Genomic DNA, 20,695 nt, shown 5'->3' on the forward strand with positions numbered 1-20,695 from the left:
TTCTGTCGAGCAGAACAGGGCTACCAGACTGCCATTGTGTCGAGCAGAACAGGGCTAACACAGTGTCATTGTGTCGAGCAGAACGGGGCTAACTTTTGCTTTATTGGGTGCAGGGACAATGGTGGCCATCTTGAAGCATGTGGGGACAGCAGACTAGGATAGGAGAGATTGAATATGTCCGTAAACACACCAGCCAGCTGGTCTGCGCATGCTCTGAGGACACGGCCAGGGATGCTGTCTGGGCCGCGTCGGTGGCACTGTGTTATCCTCAAAGGGGGCGAAGAAGGTGTTTAAAAAAACGTACAAAATGGAATTCAAATAATTCAACCGATGTTGTTCAAAAGCTGAAAAATAACCAACATTTCAGTTAATCGCTCAGCACTAATACATATGTAAGTAAGGTTTGAAATGATTATGTTTTAGTCAAATATTATATATGTTTGGACTTCTTGCGTTCAATTTGCAGTCTACAAATTATTTTTAATTATGTTCCAGCCCCCGACCATCGCGCAAGAAAAAAATCTGCCCGCAGCTGAATCTAGTTGATGAACCCTGGTTTAGGAGATATATCAGTGAAGACCCCCTCTTCCAGGGCAATAGGAGACGCTGCATGTATTTCTGTACACTGCCAGGGGGAGGAAGAATCATGTCTAAACCAATTTAGGATGGGGCAAAACGCTAGTGCCTGGAAATACAATTTAAAGTTGGGTCCTCTTTGCAAGTTTGTTAATTTTGCCATACCTTGCCATATACTATTCATTTCGAAACCTCACTGTGAATTGTATCCCAATATCCAGAAGGGGGAGCCATGGGAAGCATTGAAGTACAGAAATTCAGCCATGGCAATATATTCATTTTGACAATAGATATTCTGCCGGTTAAAGCAACTGGGATATTATTCCATCTACTGAGGTCAGATTGAATAGATTTTAGCGTTCTGCTAAAGTTTTTGGCAATGGTTTTATCTAAGAAAGGAAATATATCTACTCCCAAATACTGAAAATAGGAAATATTGGAATTTCTGAAATGATTCTTTGTGCGTTTCATCTCTTAATATTTCCACATAAAACCATTTCACCTTTCACCTTTTAAAAACAAAACAATTCACTTATCAATGTGAAAAAACAACAATCAAAGCCATAATGCTATATAAGGTCATTATGACAGTTTTATTAATTACAGTATAATAAGGCTGTACACCATCAGTGCCTGGTAGACTTGTATTTGAACTTAATGAATGGCATTGTAGCAGATCCCCTCCAGAATGAGACTTGAAAGGTTCTTCCAGGACACCAATGTAATGTGGCCACAGCACAGCTACAAGAGTATACAAACCAGCACAGCAAATATGGATGTACAGTACAGGGAGTAGCAGAGTCGTTCTTGAGCATATAAACCTAGTGAGATAATTATTGGCAAGGATACTGTCATGCTAAATTCAATTAGCAAAACCAATGAACAGCTGATTGTCAGTCTGAACTGTGGCAGAAGCAAATAATCTGTTAAATATGAAAACAAACACCGTCCGGACAGGATACATGGATTGCGTCCCAAATAACACCCTATTCCCTACATAGTGCATTACTTTTGACCAGAGCCCTATGGGCCCTGGTCAAAAGTAGTGCACTACATAGGGAATAGGGTACCATTTGGGATACAGGCAGAGACTCCTTGTCCTGATCCCTTACAGTTTAATTATACAGCCTATTGTGCCCTTTCAAACTAGAGGAGGACGATATCCTCTTTATCTCTGTAGCTTTGGTCAACTTTGCAGAGAGAGGAAGGCAGACTCACAGAGCTAGATGAGTTACCATAGAAGTAATATAGAAGCTGAAGTGAACTTGAGTGGATCCCCTGTGTGATATTTAACGTCTGAAGTATGAACCAGTCCTACATGAGTTGATGGTGGTGGGTCTTCTTCACTGAGCAATATGAGTTACAATAGAAGTCATACAGATGTACTGTCTTAATTTGATCGCTCTGTTGTCGCAGATAGTTTTCCTGCGCAGCAGGAAAAGGCTTCTAAAGTTTGTAATTTCCACTTTAAAATGTTAGACTTGATTTGCCCTAACGAAAAATGTGTCAACCCTACAAAAATGTCCATTAATTATAACCCACATAATAATTCACATTTCCTGTTGCTGCAGGATTATTGTCCTGCTGTGAGAAATTGATCAAATTAAGATAGAGCACATCTGTATAGAAGCTAAAGTCAACTTGAGTCTCCTGTTTTGTGATTTGATATTTAGACCTGAAGATCAAGGTGCACATCTGTATAGAAGCTAAAGTCAACTGGAGTCTCCTGTTTTGTGATTTGATATTTAGACCTGAAGATCAAGGTGCACATCTGTATAGAAGCTAAAGTCAACTGGAGTCTCCTGTTGTGTGATTTGATATTTAGACCTGAAGATCAAGGTGCACATCTGTATTGAAGCTAAAGTCAACTTGAGTCTCCTGTTGTGTGATTTGATATGTAGACCTGAAGATCAAGGTGCACATCTGTATAGAAGCTAAAGTCAACTGGAGTCTCCTGTTGTGTGATTTGATATTTAGACCTGAAGATCAAGGTGAGGTGATGGGGGTGGTTCTCTTCTTTCAGAATGTCTCCACATGTTGTCAATGGCAGACCTAAACATTGTGTATATGGTTGTGTATAAGGCAAAAACCAATGTCTCATTTAAAATGGCAATAATGATTGAGGGGGAAGCCATTGTATTCACTTGAGCAGCTCCTTGATCCTTTGAGTCCCACGTACGCATGCACACACGCACACACGCACACACGCATGTACCCGCACACTGATGTCATCATATCTCCATCAGACTCTCCTCCTCCTCAGGCTCTGGCTCGGTTGCGGGAGCAGGCTCCTCGCTCTCCGCCTCCTGTCCTTCTGCCTCCTGTCCTTCTGCCTCCTGGGATTCTGCCTCCTGTCCTTCTGCCTCCTGTCCTTCTGCCTCCTGTCCTTCTGCGTCCTGTCCTTCTGCCTCCTGTCCTTCTGCCTTCTGTCCTTCTGCCTCCTGTCCTTCTGCCTCCTGTCCTTCTGCCTCCTGTCCTTCTGCGTCCTGTCCTTCTGCCTCCTGTCCTTCTGCCTCCTGTCCTTCTGCCTCCTGTCCTTCTGCGTCCTGTCCTTCTGCCTCCTGTCCTTCTGCGTCCTGTCCTTCTGCGTCCTGTCCTTCTGCGTCCTGTCCTTCTGCGTCCTGTCCTTCTGCCTCCTGTCCTTCTGACTCTGTCCTTCCAGGCCGGTAGACAAAGTAGTACTCCTTGTGGGGCTCACTGTGGTGAAGACTGGACTTGATAGTAAGGGGGAACTCCTCAGGGGCCAGAAGCTGATGGTGGCCCTCCACCAGCACACTCAGGCTGTAAAATAGAATAGAACAGAATAGAATAGAACAGAATAGAATAGAACAGAACAGATAGAACAGAATAGAACAGAATAGAACAGAATAGAACAGAATAGAATAGAACAGATAGAACAGAACAGAATAGAATAGAACAGATAGAACAGAACAGATAGAACAGAACATAACAGAGCAGAATAGAACAGAACAGAATAGAACAGAATATAATAGAACAGAATAGAACAGAACAGAACAGAATAGAACAGAGCAGAATAGAACAGAACAGAATAGAACAGAACAGAATAGAACAGAACAGAATAGAACAGAGCAGAACAGAACAGAGCAGAACATAACAGAATAGAACAGAACAGATAGAACAGAACAGATAGAACAGAACAGAATAGAACAGAACAGAACAGAACAGAATAGAATAGAACATAATAGAATAGAGCAGAGCAGAATAGAACAGAACAGAATAGAACAGAACAGAACAGAATAGAACAGAACAGATAGAACAGAACAGATAGAACAGAACAGATAGAACAGAGCAGAATAGAACAGAACAGAATAGAATAGAACAGAATAGAACAGAACAGAATAGAACAGAGCAGAATAGAACAGAACAGAATAGAACAGAGCAGAACAGAACAGAACAGAATATAATATAACAGAACAGAATAGAACAGAACAGATATAACAGAACAGATAGAACAGAACAGAACAGAACAGAACAGAACAGAATATAATAGAACAGAATAGAACAGAACAGAATAGAACAGAGCAGAGCAGAATAGAACAGAACAGAATAGAACCGAACAGAATAGAACAGAGCAGAATAGAACAGAGCAGAATAGAACAGAGCAGAATAGAATAGAACAGAATAGAACAGAGCAGAATAGAACAGAGCAGAATAGAACAGAACAGAATAGAACAGAACAGAATAGAACAAAGCAGAATAGAACAGAGCAGAATAGAACAGAACAGAATAGAACAGAGCAGAATAGAACGGAATAGAATAGAACAGAATATAACAGAAGAGAATAGGTTAGAATGGAATAGAATATAACAGAATAGAATGGAATAAATACTTCATTTTGTGAGTTAGGGTCAGCATACACATATTGATATGCTCAGGGTCAGCCACGGAGCAACGCCCCTGGATGGAGAGAGCAGTTTTGAAGGGGTTAAGTGCCTTGGTCAAGGGCACAATGGCAGGAGATTGTACCTGTAGGACTCTGGCTCTGCCACCTCAAACTTGACAGCACACTGGGAACACAGGTCCTGGGCTGTGGTGTTGGGGTGGACCCCCAGCGTCTTAGTGTTACACCCCACCTCCAGGAACGACACGTTGATGAAGTCCTGCAACGGGACAGCGCAGAAAGAGGAATGACATGAAATATCATATGACAATTTGTTTTATTGTCAACATAATGACAATACAATTTCAAAGAATACTGATATAGTCATAATGATCAAATGTCAAAATACTGCAGTGACATTTTCTATTCTATTACTCTGCGTCAAGCCTGACTTGGAAAGACCAACTGGACTACCGGGCCTAGTTTAGGGGGTCTCTTTTCCCAGCCTAACCCTAACCCTAACCCTAGCTTTATCCCTAATCCTAACCCTAGCCTTATCCCTAACCCTAATCCTAAACCTAAACTTATCCCTAACCCTAACCCTAATCCTAACCCTTATCCCTAACCCTAACCCTAACCCTTATCCCTAACCCTAACCCTAACCCTAACCCTAAACCTAACCCTAACCCTAGCCTTATCCCTAACCCTAACCCTAACCCTAATCCTAACCCTAACCCTAACCCTAATCCTAATCCTCCTAATCCTAACCCTAACCCTAATCCTAACCCTTATCCCTAATCCTAACCCTAATCCTAACCCTAATCCTAATCCTTATCCCTAACCCTAACCCTAATCCTAACCCTAGCCTTATCCCTAATCCTAACCCTAATCCTAACCCTAGCCTTATCCCTAACCCTAACCCTAATCCTAGCCTTATCCCTAACCCTAACCCTAATCCTAACCCTAGCCTTATCCCTAATCCTAACCCTAATCCTAACCCTAGACTTATCCCTAATCCTAACCCTAATCCTAACCCTAGCCTTATCCCTAACCCTAATCCTAACCCTAACCCTAGCCTTATCCCTAACCCTAACCCTAATCCTAACCCTAACCCTAATCCTAATCCTAACCCTAGCCTTATCCTTATCCCTAACCCTAACCCTAACCCTAATCCTAACCCTAACCCTAATCCTAACCCTAACCCTAACCCTAGCCTTATCCCTAACCCTAACCCTCTGTGTGTGCTACCCTGGTGGTCCTGACATGTACTGACCTGTACAGATGAACGTGACACGCTGGCTTTGTTCAGGGTGCGTCTCTTCTCCCAGCGGTGGATAGAGTCCTGGATCTCCAGACTGAGCTGCCGTGTCACAACCTGCTTGTCATAGTTCTTTATGTGCTCCAACGCTCCATACATAGTCGTCAGGTAGTAGGAGCCTGGTGACACACACAAGATAGTCATCATTAGTAGGCACATACACTGCATCTAACAGTGGTACTATGTGTGCGTCAGTGCTGTTATGTGTGTGTTCGTATGTGTGTGTGTACGTGTGTGTGTGTGCGCGTGTGTATGGAATTTAGTTTGTCCCTACCCTCTCCTAGCTGCAGTGCAGGGTCCATCAGCTCCATCATATACTCTACATCCAGTAGCAGGAAGGCCATGTTGCTCCTGGCCAGGACGTACATCAGCACCGGGAGGAAGTCATCTGCACCATGGGCCCTCCCTGCTGAACACATCAACCACCATCTTAGTCAGTTCACCTGACAATCAGGTATTTGTCAATCAGGTATTTGTGAGGCAGTACTGATCAATCATCCTCAACTTCAATCTCCACTCTCAGTCAGGTATTTGTAGACACTGGTGTCGTCCGGCAGTAATGATCAATCATTATCAATGTCAATCTGCACTTGTACACTAGCCCTGACTTTCGTTTGCAGATAGTCGAGTAATAATTAAAAAGAGACTTGGGAGGATGGCATCATGAGACTACTCTTACACTAACAAACAACATGACCAACCACCAAAATCTACCCAGAAACAAAGACAGCACCTCACCTGGACAGCCTATGGACATGGATTCATAGATGATCTTGCAGGTCTTAAGGAGCAGATCAATCTTCTTCTGAGGGGAGTACTCCTGGTGGAGGGTCATCAACTTCAGCTGGATCTAAAATAGATGGATGGACGGATGGACGAACAGATGGATAGATGTACTTTGTTAATCCCTGAGGGGAAATTCATGTCATACAGCGGCAGACAAAACCCCCACTGTACAAGACAAAAACAGAATATAAAGTCAGGAGCCATATAAAAGTGAATGCCCTGGTCAACGGTAAATCCCTACATTAGTGCCATTAAGGTGTCATTTCAGATGCAGCCCATAACTGTCTACCTTCTCCATGACAGGGGTCTCTGGGATGCTGGTGGTGATCCCCAGTTCTGTGGTGGTGGTACCCAGGACGACACTCTGGTTCTCCCTCAGTCTCTTCAGACAGCCGTCCCTGGCGTGGATGTTTTTCAGGCCTGAATACACAGCCTCCTGCAGAGGCTTCAGCATAGCCTTACACAGGGCAGCCTCAATAATCACCTCTGGAGAACAACATGACAAAACAGTGGCCACCATTTCTATTTGAGAAGAGAGCTTGTTGCAGGCAGCTACATTTAGTCTTCAGTGCAATGCAAAGTAGGAAACTAGAACGTGGTTCCTCATTGGTGCTGGTTATACTCGCTGAGCAAATCTGGAAGCTGTTAAAAAAATTATTAATTAAATGTATTTTTGCTGGATGATCACCTCTGGAGAGGAATGACACACAACACGCTGGTTAGAAATCAATGGTCTCCCTTGGAGCGGTCTATGTCTATGGCACTCTGCGTCCTTACACAGGGCTAAATATGTATTGATTTGACTTTATCTCAGATTCCCTGTCTATTCGACGCCATCTGACACATGTATTTTTGCCTGCAGTTATAGTTCTTTATGGACAAAAGATAACCAAATGGTTATTAATTCAGTATGAATATTATCCTCACTTGAATATATATACGGTATTTATATGTACACTTTGTAAGAAAACCTGACATTCAGCATTCACGTTGGAGGCTAAATAAGTTGGAACACCGACTGCGAGCCAGGCCTAATCGCCCAACATCAGTGCACGACCTCACTAACGCTTTTGTGGCTGAATGGAAGCAAGTCCCTGCAGCAATGTTCCAACATCTAGTGGAAATAATTCCTAGAAGAGTGGAGGCTGTTATTTCAGCAAAAAAAAAAAAAAACTCCATATTAATGCCCATGATTTTGGAATGAGATGTTCGACGAGCAGCTGTCCACATACTTTTGGTCATGTAATGTATGTCAGCTAATTAATTCAGTATGAATATTAACCTCACTGCATTTATACTGCATTTATATGTACACTGTGTAAGAAAACCTGACACTCAGCATTCACGCTGGAGGCAAAATAAGTTGTATATTAAACCCAATTAAGCCATCAAATGTCAACAGTAGCAACCCTCACTAACAACCATGTTGTCTGTCCCTGTTGTAATTTCACAGGTGTCACTAGAAAGTCTAATTTCCCACGCACACAGAGAAGACTGTGATATACAACTGTCTCCTATTTGACAGTAAATAAGGGGAACATCCTGTTTGCCAAATGTCCTGTTGGACACTGAATATGGTGGGCATGTTAATTTGAAGATTAGTGAGAACTGAAGCATTCATGTGAAAGACAGTGTTAATGTGTATGCACACATGACTGTAAGTCGCTTTGGATAAAAGCATCTGCTAAATGGAATATATTATTACTATTATTCAATTATGAATATAGCCACGGCCAGGTAGAAACTGTATCAGACAAATCAAATGTTACTTTCTGGGGGGGGGGTCTCAAAATAAGGAGCAAGAGGAGTTTTGAGAATGATGTGTCTAACGCTGTGTATTAACAGATGAATGTTGAGTATATCAAGGAGAATTACACAGGCCCGGGGAATCGAACCCAAAATCCTGCCATTGCAAGCGCCATGCTCTACCAACTGCAGTAACTCTTTGATTACAACTGCTAGACTATGTTACTGTATCTAGCCTCTAACATGTTAGACTGTATCTCACCTAGTTTGTCCTCTGTGTAGACATTAGGCTCCAGTAGGTTCTGTAGCTCAGTGCTCTGGATAAGGTAACTCTTCAGCTGGGTCATCATCTGCCTGATTTCCTGCAGCATCTCAGTGCTGGAGCTGTGCTTCCCCATGGTCTCCAGGATATACACCCTGGGGTCAGATACGTTCATTGATTAGTCCATCAAGGGTGTCCGAATCGATTACAAAATTAGGGACATTGAACAAATTTAAGTGACATTTTCCATTGCCCATTAGACAGGGATATGAACAAGATTCAGTTTTGAGTCAAAATATGTGTGGCCCTAATCAGCCCTAGCAACCATCAACTAAGTGATTCTGAAAAACCTGTGTTGAACGGATCTCCTACCTGTAGTCCTTCACCAGGGTCCCGAAGTAGGAGCTCCCATCTCTGGACAGCTCTAGGATTCTCCTCTGGAGCTTGTGGTCGGTGCTCATGAAGTTAGTGAACACGCTGGAGAGGCGGTGCTTGGCTCGGTCCAGCATGATGGTACGGTTCCTCTTCATCAACACCTGGAGGTTGTTATTGACTTTTAATGATAGCATTTTATTTGGATTATTTTACAGAAAGATGTCATACAGATTCACATACAGTAACAAAGTCACAGCAGCAATTGAATAGGTACAGAAATGAAGCTTTTAGTTAGGTTACTGTATGATGTCAGTTATACAGCACGTAATAATGTTAAATGGGAAGTCAAGGGGACTTCCTGGTGAAATAAAGGTGAAATAAATCAATTAAAGATATATGAACCTTGGTGTTGTTGGTCCCACCGGCTCCTACAGCCCCGCTGGCCACAGTGTCAGCCTCCTCCTCTGTACTGCTGGTAGAGTAGGAGTCATGGTCCAGGGTAGGGAAGGCAGCTTCACCATCAGGGGAGTACAGGGACACATCTGCCCCCCTGGCCTCCTTGGCCTCCCCCACGGGGACGGAGGTCGGCCTCCGGGCAGGCGAGGGGGTGCTGGAGGTCTGGGGGGTATCCGATGATGAATTGATTGACAGAAGTCCTCCGCCTATCACGTTTCGGGAGAGAGGTGTGGTGGGCGTGGCCTGAGAGGGTTTCTTCTTCCTGGGAGGCGGGACTGGAGGTGCGGCCCTTTTTGTCAGCAGGGCTGTAGCCACGGTAACAACCTCACTGATGTTTGAAGCCTCTGATGTCCCTTTGTTCTGCAGTGTCTCTGTCTCACCAGCAGGGGGTTCCACTCCTAACTTCTCCTCTGCCATGTTAGTGGTGTCATCGATGCAGACCAGTGAAGCAACAGGCACTGGGCCAACACCGCCCTCCTGTCCCGGGATTGGGGGACGCTTCTGTGAGGGTTTCGGCCGTAGGGGCACGAGTGGTATCCTGTGTGGGGGTGGTCGCGGTGCTGGGTGTCTCTGTCCTGCTGTTGCTCCGTGCGGTGACAGAGGCTGTAGAGGCTGAGTAGCTGCTACTGAGTCAGTAAGAGTAACCCACACCTCTCTCTCCGAGACGAGTTGAGAAGCACCTCCCTCTCCATCCCCACTGTCTTTGCTGCTGTCTCCTTCCCCTTTCTGCCCTGCTGCCTTGGCTATTACTATTTGCGGTGGGGGTGGAGACCTGGGGGAGACACTTTCCCCTCTGGCACCCTGCTTAGCCCCCTGTGACAGAATCAAGCCCTCTGGGATGTTTGGGGGCCGGGGTGGGGGTCGTTTGAACTTGTGGGGTACCTGCCCTTGCCCCTGCCCTGGGCCTGGGGTGTTCAGACTCTGGCTCCTGTGGATGGGAGCTGGGGTGGGGGTGGAGGCCTCCAGGCTGCTGCAGTACTCCTCGATGAAGATGGGGTTGATGTACCACAGACAGTCATTACTATTCCCGGTGGACAGCTGGATCTCACAGGAGGAACTGCTGTGGCCCTGACCCTGGTTGTCACGTTTGACCATTTTTGAGGAGCTGTTAAGCTGAGAACCCCAGAAATCTGTGAGGAGAAAAAGGTCATTGTGATTACTGAGAACATTTCCAAGTAATGCTTTATTTCCGAGTGCTGTTGATCTTTTTCATAGAAGTGAGAAAGAAAGAGTTACCAGCCCACCATCAGAAAGAGTTACCAGCCCACCATCAGAAAGAGTTACCAGCCTACCATCAGAAAGAGTTACCAGCCCACCATCAGAAAGAGTTACCAGCCCACCATCAGAAAGAGTTACCAGCCCACCATCAGAAAGAGTTACCAGCCCACCATCAGAAAGAGTTACCAGCCCACCATCAGAAAGAGTTACCAGCCCACCATCAGAAAGAGTTACTAGCCCACCATCAGAAAGAGTTACCAGCCCACCATCAGAAAGAGTTACCAGCCCACCATCACTAGGGCTGAACTCTATTATCGTCAGATAATTATACTTTTATTTTCACAAGATAACAAGCTTTATCAAAGACAACTGGTTGATGATGAGCGATCAGTATTCACAATGCAGAGAGGAACTAACTACATTAGAGAGAACATATAAATGGAACTTTGTTCTAAGATGAATCGGAAGGGTTTTGTTTCATAGCTATTACAGTTTTTTACGATTGTTTACACACTAAAATTAAAATTTCCACACAATTAGCAAAATTGTACTCCAATGAGCAAAACACCTCCACAGATTTGCACAACATTACACACAATGTCCGCCTCACCCTTTTTGAAAAACATTACACACAGTGATTTGTAAAACTCTACACACATTTTCACACCTTAGACACAGATAAGGATCGTGAGGTTACTTCCTTGTAATTACAAAGCACCGGATTGCCAATTACCACACTAATGAACGAATTGGATAAACACATCTACCAGGTGTGGAAGCACACATGTGCTAATTTGAAAACGCAGCACTCAGGTGTGCTATAAACGGCAGCAGGTGAGTTCACCTGTCTTCAACAAAAATGGAAGGAGTTAGAAGAAGAAGAAGAGTGAGAATGAGAGGGGGAGCTCAAAGAGGAGATGAAGGCGGTAGAGGAAGAGGAGAAGGAGGTAGAGGAAGAGGCATAGGTAGAGGAGAAGAAGGTAGAGGAAGAGAAGGAGGTAGAGGAAGACACCTAGGTAGAGGAAGAGGTAGAGAAGGACTTGAAGAGTTGATAGAACCTGAACAAAGAAGACGAGGACCAAATTTGACTCGAGAAATCCGTGCAACACTTATTGACCATGTTATCAACCATGGACTGACACTGATGGAAGCTGGACAAAGAGTTCAACCAAATCTCAGCAGAAATACTGTTGCGTCAGTAATTCGGACATTTCATCGAGAAAACAGGTAAGCTAACCACACAGTATACATTGAAACTGAAGCTTGTATAATCAATATTGTTTACTGTGACATTTGACAGTAGGCTGCATATATATATATATATATATATTTATTTATTTTTATCTTATTTTGTTTTTACATAGGATTGAGGGTCGAGGACACCAAGGTGGAAGGGGCCCTATGTTTAGTCGTGCACAAGAGGCCGCCATTGTGAACATGGTTTTGGCCAATAATTGTATCAGGCTACGAGAAATCCAAGCCAATATCATCAATGATGACAATATTTTCAATAACATCCAACGAGTCTCTCTGTCAACATTAGGTCGAATCCTAAAGAAAAATCAAATATACATGAAGCAACTGTATCGGGTACCATTTGACAGAAATTCAGAGAGAGTGAAACATCTGCGCAATGAGTATGTGGAGGTATGCATTGTTCATCTGACTATGGTGTGGTATCATGCACTGCTCATAATGTTCTGTCACAAAAAAAATACTGTGCTATAGATATTGAATAGCATCCTATTTTCTTTAATGTGTTTCAGAGAGTCTTGCAAATGGATGCTGCTGAAATTCAACATGAATTTATATATGTGGATGAGGCTGGATTTAACCTTGCAAAAACAAGAAGAAGAGGGAGAAATGTAATTGGGCACAGGGCAATCACCAATGTGCCAGGGCAGCGAGGGGGTAACATCACCCTTTGCGCTGCTATCACACAAAATGGGGTCCTCCACCACCATGCAAATCTGGGACCCTATAATGCAAATCTGATACTTGCATTTCTTGACCGATTGCATGAGATTGTCACAGCATTACACCAAGTGGACCAGATGCGGTACATTGTCGTTTGGGACAATGTCTCATTTCATCGGGCTGCTCTAGTCCAGAACTGGTTCCATGATCACCCTGATTTTGAAGTTTTATACCTTCCCCCATACTCCCCCTTCCTGAATCCTATAGAATAATTTTTTTCAACGTGGCGGTGGAAGGTATATGACCTGCGGCCTTATGACCGTTTGCCCCTCATTCAGGCCATGGAACAGGCATGTGATCTTATTGAAGCAGCTTCAGTGCAGGGGTGGATTCGTCACACAAGGCGATTCTTCCAACGGTGCCTTGCCAATGAAGACATAGCCTGTGATGTGGATGAAATGTTATGGCCTGATCCAGCCAGACGGAGAGACGGATAGTTACAGTATTCTTGTTGCTTTTACAGTAGTTTTCTTTCATTTCTGTTTACTTTTACTTTACTTTTCTTCAGAGTCAAAGTTTATGTACTGTAATTCATGCAGTAATTTTTATTTGTCTACGGATTTTATTTGTTTACAGTAATTGATATCATTGTTGGTTGATTACTGTAACTGATTATGGTAAGAAATACTGTAAGTATTGAAATAAATACTTGAAATATTCAGTCTGCAGCATCAAGTGTTGTGCAGTGCTTGGTAAGGTTATAGTAGGCCTACAGTATTTGTCTACATTCTCCTTATATCTCAAAACAAATCATGAATAATGTTGTGAGTTTCTCACTATTTTTTGTCACCTAAATTATCTCTCACATACAGTAAGAATGTCTGGCCAAAAATGTATTTTTTTTTTTTTTTACAAATGTGTTTTTTATTTATCACAGCAGTGTGAAACTGGCTGCAATAGTGTATGATCATTGATGACTGTGTTGGTTAAATGAAAACAAATAGCATTTTCACAAATATGTGTATATGTTTTGACTGAAGTGTGTCATTTTGCAAACAATCTAGGAATTTTGCTAATTGATTGTGGTGTTTGGATAATTGTGATTATATTTTGACAAAAATAACTCTGTTTTCAAAATCGCGTGTAAACAATTGAAAAAAACTGTAAAGGAGGAAGCTAGCCCATATAGCCTGCACGCACGCACACACACACACTGTACTTGTGCGTGTGACATTCAAACGTGAAACTGAAACACACACTCCACGCACTCACTCACACTGTTGAGACACTTCGCCTCCATTTCACTCAAAGGCTCTTCTTTCTCTGGTCAACTTTGCCTGAAAGTGATATAATGACCTCATATACATAACCTACCTATTTTTAAAATAGAACACAGAGGTTTTCAGAATGTCCCACTGCCTACCTGAGCCTAACGTCGATATCATCTCTATATCTTCATACTTGGTTGCCTGGACGATGACCTGAGGCAACCTCAGAGTGAAGGGTAGAATATCCCTGGAAGATAATTCATCACATCATTATTAATGTATTAGTAAAAAATATTTTCAAGTGCCAGATGTAGGATCTTAATTTGATCAACCTGTTGCAGGATAACTTTCCTGTAATTCAGGACATTTTAAACTTGTAAGTTTCTCATTTCCACTTTGAAATTTCAGACTTGATTTTCCCTTAAGAAAAATGTATCAACCCCTACTAAAATGTCCATTAATTATAATCCACATAATAATTCACACTTCCTGTCGCTGCAGGATTATTTTCCTGCTGTATCAAACTGGCTCAAATTAAGATCCTACATCTGTAGGATCTGCAGGATAATCTTGTCTTGTCGGCTGACACGGTAGATACTACAGGATACTATACGTTGAACTATAGGATCTGAAGGGTATAGTCTTGTCTTACCGGCTGACACAGTAGAAGGCGATGAGTTTGAATATGTTGTCAAAGACCAGAACAGACCCTTCCAGGTATATCACTGTTAGAGGAGGGAGAGGGTGTTATAACACAATATTATACGAATACTGACATTCTACATCAGATTGATCCCTTAGTCATGTAGTAGAGATGGATTGGGACTGAGAGGTTGCACACATGATTCAAGAGATGAAACTGCAAACATACTTTTCAACAGATTCTCTCTCTCCCTCTCTCTCTCCATCTCTCAATCGCTCTCTCTCTCTCACACACACATCCCTATGCTGCGGCCAGGGTCTGGTGAGCTCAAAGTAGCAGGAAGTCCTGTAATGTCAACATCCAGCCCAGGACAGGAAGTCTGTGGTCACACAGTGAGCACCCTCACCCTCCCACTCCTCTCCCCCACAGGAGTCACAAATAGAGCATGTCACACAGAGCAGCTGTAAGAATGTGTGTGTGTGGATGGATGGGCTAGCATTATGTGTTCTGTGTGTGTGGATGGATGGGCTAGCATTATGTGTTCTGTGTGTGTGAATGGATGGGCTAGCATTATGTGTTCTGTGTGTGTGAATGGATGGGCTAGCATCATGTGTTCTGTGTGTGTGAATGGATGGGCTAGCATCATGTGTTCTGTGTGTGTGGATGGATGGGCTAGCATCATGTGTTCTGTGTGTGTGAATGGATGGGCTAGCATCATGTGTTCTGTGTGTGTGAATGGATGGGCTAGCATCATATGTTCTCTGTGTGTGGATGGATGGGCTAGCATTATGTGTTCTGTGTGTGTGGATGGATGGGCTAGCATCATGTGTTCTGTGTGTGTGGATGGATGGGCTAGCATCATCTGTTCTATGTGTGTGAATGGATGGGCTAGCATCATGTGTTCTGTGTGTGTGAATGGATGGGCTAGCATCATATGTTCTCTGTGTGTGGATGGATGGGCTAGCATCATGTGTTCTGTTTATGGATTGATGGATGGGGTAGCATCATGTGTTCTGTTTATGGATTGATGGATGGGCTAGCATCATGTGTTCTGTTTATGGATTGATGGATGGGGTAGCATCATGTGTTCTGTTTATGGATTGATGGATGGGGTAGCATCATGTGTTCTGTTTATGGATTGATGGATGGGCTAGCATCATGTGTTCTGTTTATGGATTGATGGATGGGGTAGCATCATGTGTTCTGTTTATGGATTGATGGATGGGGTAGCATCATGTGTTCTGTTTATGGATTGATGGATGGGCTAGCATCATGTGTTCTGTTTATGGATTGATGGATGGGGTAGCATCATGTGTTCTGTTTATGGATTGATGGATGGGGTAGCAGGACCGAGGGCTGTAACACGGATAGTCCCCATACCTATTTACCACTGACTGTTCACCCGGGTCTGAGGACAGGACACTGACTGTTGAGGCTTAGGGTTAGGATAAATCCAGTTACAAGGGGCATTATATTAAAACATTATAGACCTTCTCTGGTTAGGATACTCACATGACTTCTCCTCTTTAACCAGAACATCCTGGACCTGAGGCTTCCCCTGCTGGTTAGACACACATACTGACAGCACCATGGATTTCTGGTCGGGGCTTTTACGCACTAAAAATATCTGTGGGTACACAACGTAATGCTATTAATATTTATTATCATACAACAAATATAAATGAGGAACTCTTTCAAAGATGTCTGCCCCTACATGCGTTGTGTAAGTATTTTTGATGTACTGTGAGTGAGTATGTGACCAATTAATGAATGTGTGAACGGTTTGTACAGCTAAATCATCGATGTTCGGCTGCAGAACAGTCGACCAAGGTCGACCACAGATACATAATGTGCCTATGTGTTTGTGTAAAGAACATGTTAGTAACTCTCACCCCAGGGATTTCTTTCTTCAGTATGAGTGTGGTCCTGTCCTGGGCCATACCCAGCTGCAACCACACCGGGCAAGTTTTGATCAGTTTCTCCAGGATACTGATGCTAGGTGGTGGGGCTGTGGCTTGGGTTGGTGATGGGGCTGGCGAGGAGGCCGAAGCTGGGGCGGGCTTGGGAACAAGAGGGACTAGTGGGGAGGGTAGTGGGGGAGAGGAGTGCTTCATGGGTGGAAGTGGGGGTCTGGGGAGAGCTGGAGAGGAGGGTTTGGCTATCGAGTGAGGGTGAGGTACGGGGGGTCTCGGCTGGGGTGGTCCAGAGAGTTTTCGCGGTGGTGAGGGTCTAGGAAGAGGGGGTGAGGAGAACCTTGAGAAAGAAGGAACAGGGGCAGACGGAGGTACGGAAGGATTTGAGATAGGATGAATGGGGGGAGTGGAAAGTGGGGTTTTTGCTATAGGAGGTATGTGGGGAGAAGAGAGAGGAAGTGAGGAGGGTTTTGAGATGGGAGCAGAGAGGAGCATAGATGAGGGCTTTGGGACTGGCTGAGATGAAGCTGCTGGTAGGGTTGGTTCTGAAGAGGAGAGCTCTGGGACTGAAGAGGACATATGTAAGGGGAGGGGAGGAGCAGAGACATCCAGGATGTCAGGAAGGGGGAGTGTAGAGGGCTCTGAGACTTGAGGAGGTACAGGTGTGGGGAGGGGGGGAGTAGATGTCTCTGGGACATCAGGTACGAGGGGTGTGGGGAGTGGGGGAGTTGAGGTCTCTAAGACTTGAGGGGGTAGTGATGTGACGAGGGTGGAAGCAGAGATCTCCGGGACATCGGGGACTAGGGGTCTGGATAAGGGGGGAGTACATTCCTTTGGGACAGTGGCATCAGTGACATCAGAGACATCAGTTGTGTCAGTGGCATCAATGGCCAAGTCAATTTGAGAAGGGAGCGATTCAGAAGCTGAATGAAAGGGCAGTGTGGGTGAGGATGGTGAGGAGGGTATGAGGGGTGAAGGGAGGAGTGGGGATGAGTCCAGGTAGACAGGTGGAGGTGAGGGAGTTGGTTCAGGGGGTGGGGAGGGTTTGGAGGGGAGAGTCGGGGGAAGGGAGAGGGCAGGTCTGGGAGGGGGGAATGGTGCTGTTGATCCTGAAGATGAGGTAGGGGTGATGGGGGGTCTAGGTGGGGAGCGAGGCTCAGCATTCACCCTTTTGGAGAGATGAAAGATAGGAGAGAGAGAGAGAGAGAGAGAGAGAGAGAGAGAGAGAGAGAGAGAGAGAGAGAGAGAGAGAGAGAGAGAGAGAGAGAGAGAGAGAGAGAGAGAGAGAGAGAGAGAGAGAGAAAGACAAAAATAATGTTGTTCCAAAAAAGGTCCAGTTGCAAGGACCACAAATTCCATCTAGACACCGTTGCCCTAGAGCAGGGTTTCCCAAACTCGGTGCACGTTTTGTTTTTTGCCCTAGCAGTACACAGCTGATTCAAATAATCAACTAATCATCAAGCTTTTATGATTTGAATCAGCCGTGTTATACATGCTATACAGCAAAAACCAAAACGTGCACCCCTTGGGGTCCCGAGAACTGAGTTTGGGAAACCCTGCCCTAGAGCACACAAAAAACTATACATACCACGGCCTAAACATCAGCGCCACAGGTACTGTAACTTCCACAAAGCTGTGAACGATCTGAGAGACAAGGCAAGAAGGGCCTTCTACACCATCAAAAGGAACTAAACATTCAACATACCAATTAGGATCTGGCTAAAAATACTTGAATCAGTTATAGAACACATTGCCCTTTATGGTTGTGAGGTCTGGGGTCTGCTCACCAACCAATCATTCACAAAATGGGACAAACAACAAATTGAGACTCTGCATGCAGAATTCTGCTAAAATATCCTCTGTGTACAACATAAAACACAAAATAATGCATGCTGAGCAGAATTAGGCTGATACCTGCTAATTATCAAAATCCAGAAAAGAGCCGTTAAATTCTACAACCACCTAAAAGGAAGTGATTCCCAAACCTTCCATAACAAAGCCATCACCTACAGAGAGATAAACCTGGAGAAGAGTCCCCTAAGGAAGCTGATCCTGGGGCTCTGTTCACAAACACAAACAGACCCCACAGAGCCCCAGGACAGCAACACAATTAGACCCAACCAAATCATGAGAAAACAAAAAGATAATTACTTGACACATTGGAAAGAATTAACAAAAAAACTGAGCAAACTATAATGCTATTTGGCCCTAAACAGAGAGTACACAGTGGCAGAATACCTGACCACTATGACTGACCCAACATTATGGAAAGCTTTGACTATGTACAGACTCAGTGAGCATGGCCTTGCTATTGAGAAAGGCTGCCGTTGGCAGACCTGGCTCGCAAGAGAAGACAGGCTATGTGCACATTGACCACAAAATGAGGTGGAAACTGAGCTGTATTTCCTAACCTCCTGCCAAATGTATGACCATATTAGAGACACATATTTCCCTCAGATTACACAGACCCACAAAACAAATCAAATTCTGATAAACTCCCATATCTATTGGGTGAAATACCACAGTGAGACAGAGAAAGAAAGAAAGAAATAGAGAGAGATAGAGAGATAAGATTTACTACCTTTGCAATGGGTGACTAACATGTATATTACCCATGACTGTATATAACATGTATATTTAATAGCTCTAGAAAGGTTTTATTCTGCATTCTCATAAGTAGCCTATTTATTTATTCATTTATTTAACCTTCATCAACGCTGATTTAAGTTCATTTAACAAGTGACATAAATAAGGGATCATAGCTTTCACCTGGATTCAACTGGTCAGTCTATGTCATGGAAAAAGCAGGTGTTCTTAATGTTTTGTATACTCAGTGTACATCAAGCGGACTCACGTCACACTACAGAAACAGGAGATAGGCTCCTATGATCTGCCAAGGCTCGTGGTTAATACTGTTTGCTTTGAAACGATCATCTTGCCAAGGGTGAGTTATCTTTGGCATAAACTTGCAAAAGTTAGGATTGTTAAAAAATAAAGTACACAATCAAAAAAGTTTGTTGAAGTAGAAGGCCTTATCTTTGGTTTAGAGACCTTGAGCCCAGAGTTACACAGACTAAACTCCTGTCCATTTGTTTGTTTTTACATAGCACACCCAGCTGACCTTCTAGTACAGAGTTAGAGCCACAGAACTAGTGTGCGATTCCATTCCAGTGGGAGAGGGAAATATTTTTGGTATCTCAGATTGTTCTGGCAATTCTCACATAGAAACTTCATTAGGAGGAAGGACGTTTGACATGCTTTTTACATTTGTATCACAAAAGTTTGTGAGAAAATCATGATGAAAGTGGCCATTTTAGGTCCTTTGTAGACCCATGCCTCCTGTAAGACCCAGTGATCCATGAACCGTACATGAGACAGACAACATCTTGGTATCATTATACTCCTTATAGGGTGCTCTAACATATGGAGTATATCTAGATTCTGAAATACAATTATTCACAGTCATTTATTCGCTCTGGATAAGAGCGCCTGCTAAATGACTAAAAAGTAAAAAATTTAATACCAAAAATATTTTCTGCTACAACTGCCGTGGACCAGTTAGAGGCTCTAAGCCCATTCTAGAGATTAGATTTCTATGGTTGGAACAGAGTTTGTTTCTGCATACCCAGTAGATGTTCCGGTCTCCTGAGAGAGAACAGCTGTTTTCATCATTCAGTCGTTCGGACTCCAAACTCTTTCCTAAAGTCCTTCAAAGCAACCTCCTGCGTCAGTCACACACAACTCCACTGGAACAATCCATGTTGGTAGCCTGAGAACTCCTCCATGTCCTTGGATCAGTTCTCAATCTCCTTTTTCTATCTCACACTGTGTTCCCCTCTATCTTTATTTTTCACACTCTAGTCCAGCACAGTTTACAAAAAGTTAGGTGACAGGAAAAGTATTCTCTCTCTCTCTGACTCTCTCTTTCCCCCTCTCCTCTTTCTGTGTGTCTCTACTTCCTGTCTCTCTGAGCTGTGTTGCTTTCAGGAAGAGGCAGTCCAGTGTGGGCAGGCTGCCCCCCTTCTCTCCTCTCCTCCACTCTTCCCCCATTCACACAGCTAGCCTTCAGGTCTGCCAGGAAGATCACAGATCTCCTAAAAAAAACAGTTCTAGTTCTAGACCCTCCTTCCTGTTCTCCTCTTCTTGTCCCACTTCTCTTTCTCACACACTCGGTAGTTCTTCTCTCTCTATCTCTCTCTCTCTCTCACACACTAGGTAGTTTTTTTCTCTCTCTATCTCTCTCTCTCTCACACACACTCGGTAGTTCTTCTCTCTCTCTATCTCTCTCTCTCACACACACTCGGTAGTTCTTCTCTCTCTCTATCTCTCTCTCTCACACACACTCAGTAGTTCTTCTCTCTCTCTATCTCTCTCTC

The 20,695-nt window shown here is 43.8% G+C and overlaps 1 protein-coding gene across 1 annotated transcript; it reads right to left on the reverse strand.

Moving 5' to 3' along the window:
• Positions 1-1,143: 1,143 nt before the first annotated feature.
• LOC311102311 (ras and Rab interactor 3-like) lies at positions 1,144-20,258 on the reverse strand. The gene is made up of 14 exons (XM_084143612.1): positions 19,945-20,258; positions 16,299-17,487; positions 15,919-16,033; positions 14,416-14,488; positions 13,919-14,010; positions 9,307-10,490; positions 8,902-9,065; positions 8,530-8,684; positions 6,811-7,007; positions 6,474-6,585; positions 6,010-6,141; positions 5,691-5,854; positions 4,564-4,697; positions 1,144-3,357 (listed from the first exon to the last, which is right to left on the reverse strand). The coding sequence occupies exons 1-14, from the start codon at positions 19,989-19,991 to the stop codon at positions 2,808-2,810; spliced, it is 4,308 nt and encodes a 1,435-aa protein (XP_083999738.1). The 5' UTR covers positions 19,992-20,258; the 3' UTR covers positions 1,144-2,807.
• Positions 20,259-20,695: the final 437 nt, after the last annotated feature.

The sequence above is a fragment of the Coregonus lavaretus genome (assembly GCF_964263955.1).
Source record: "Coregonus lavaretus genome assembly, chromosome: 27".
NCBI lineage: Eukaryota > Metazoa > Chordata > Actinopteri > Salmoniformes > Salmonidae > Coregonus > Coregonus lavaretus.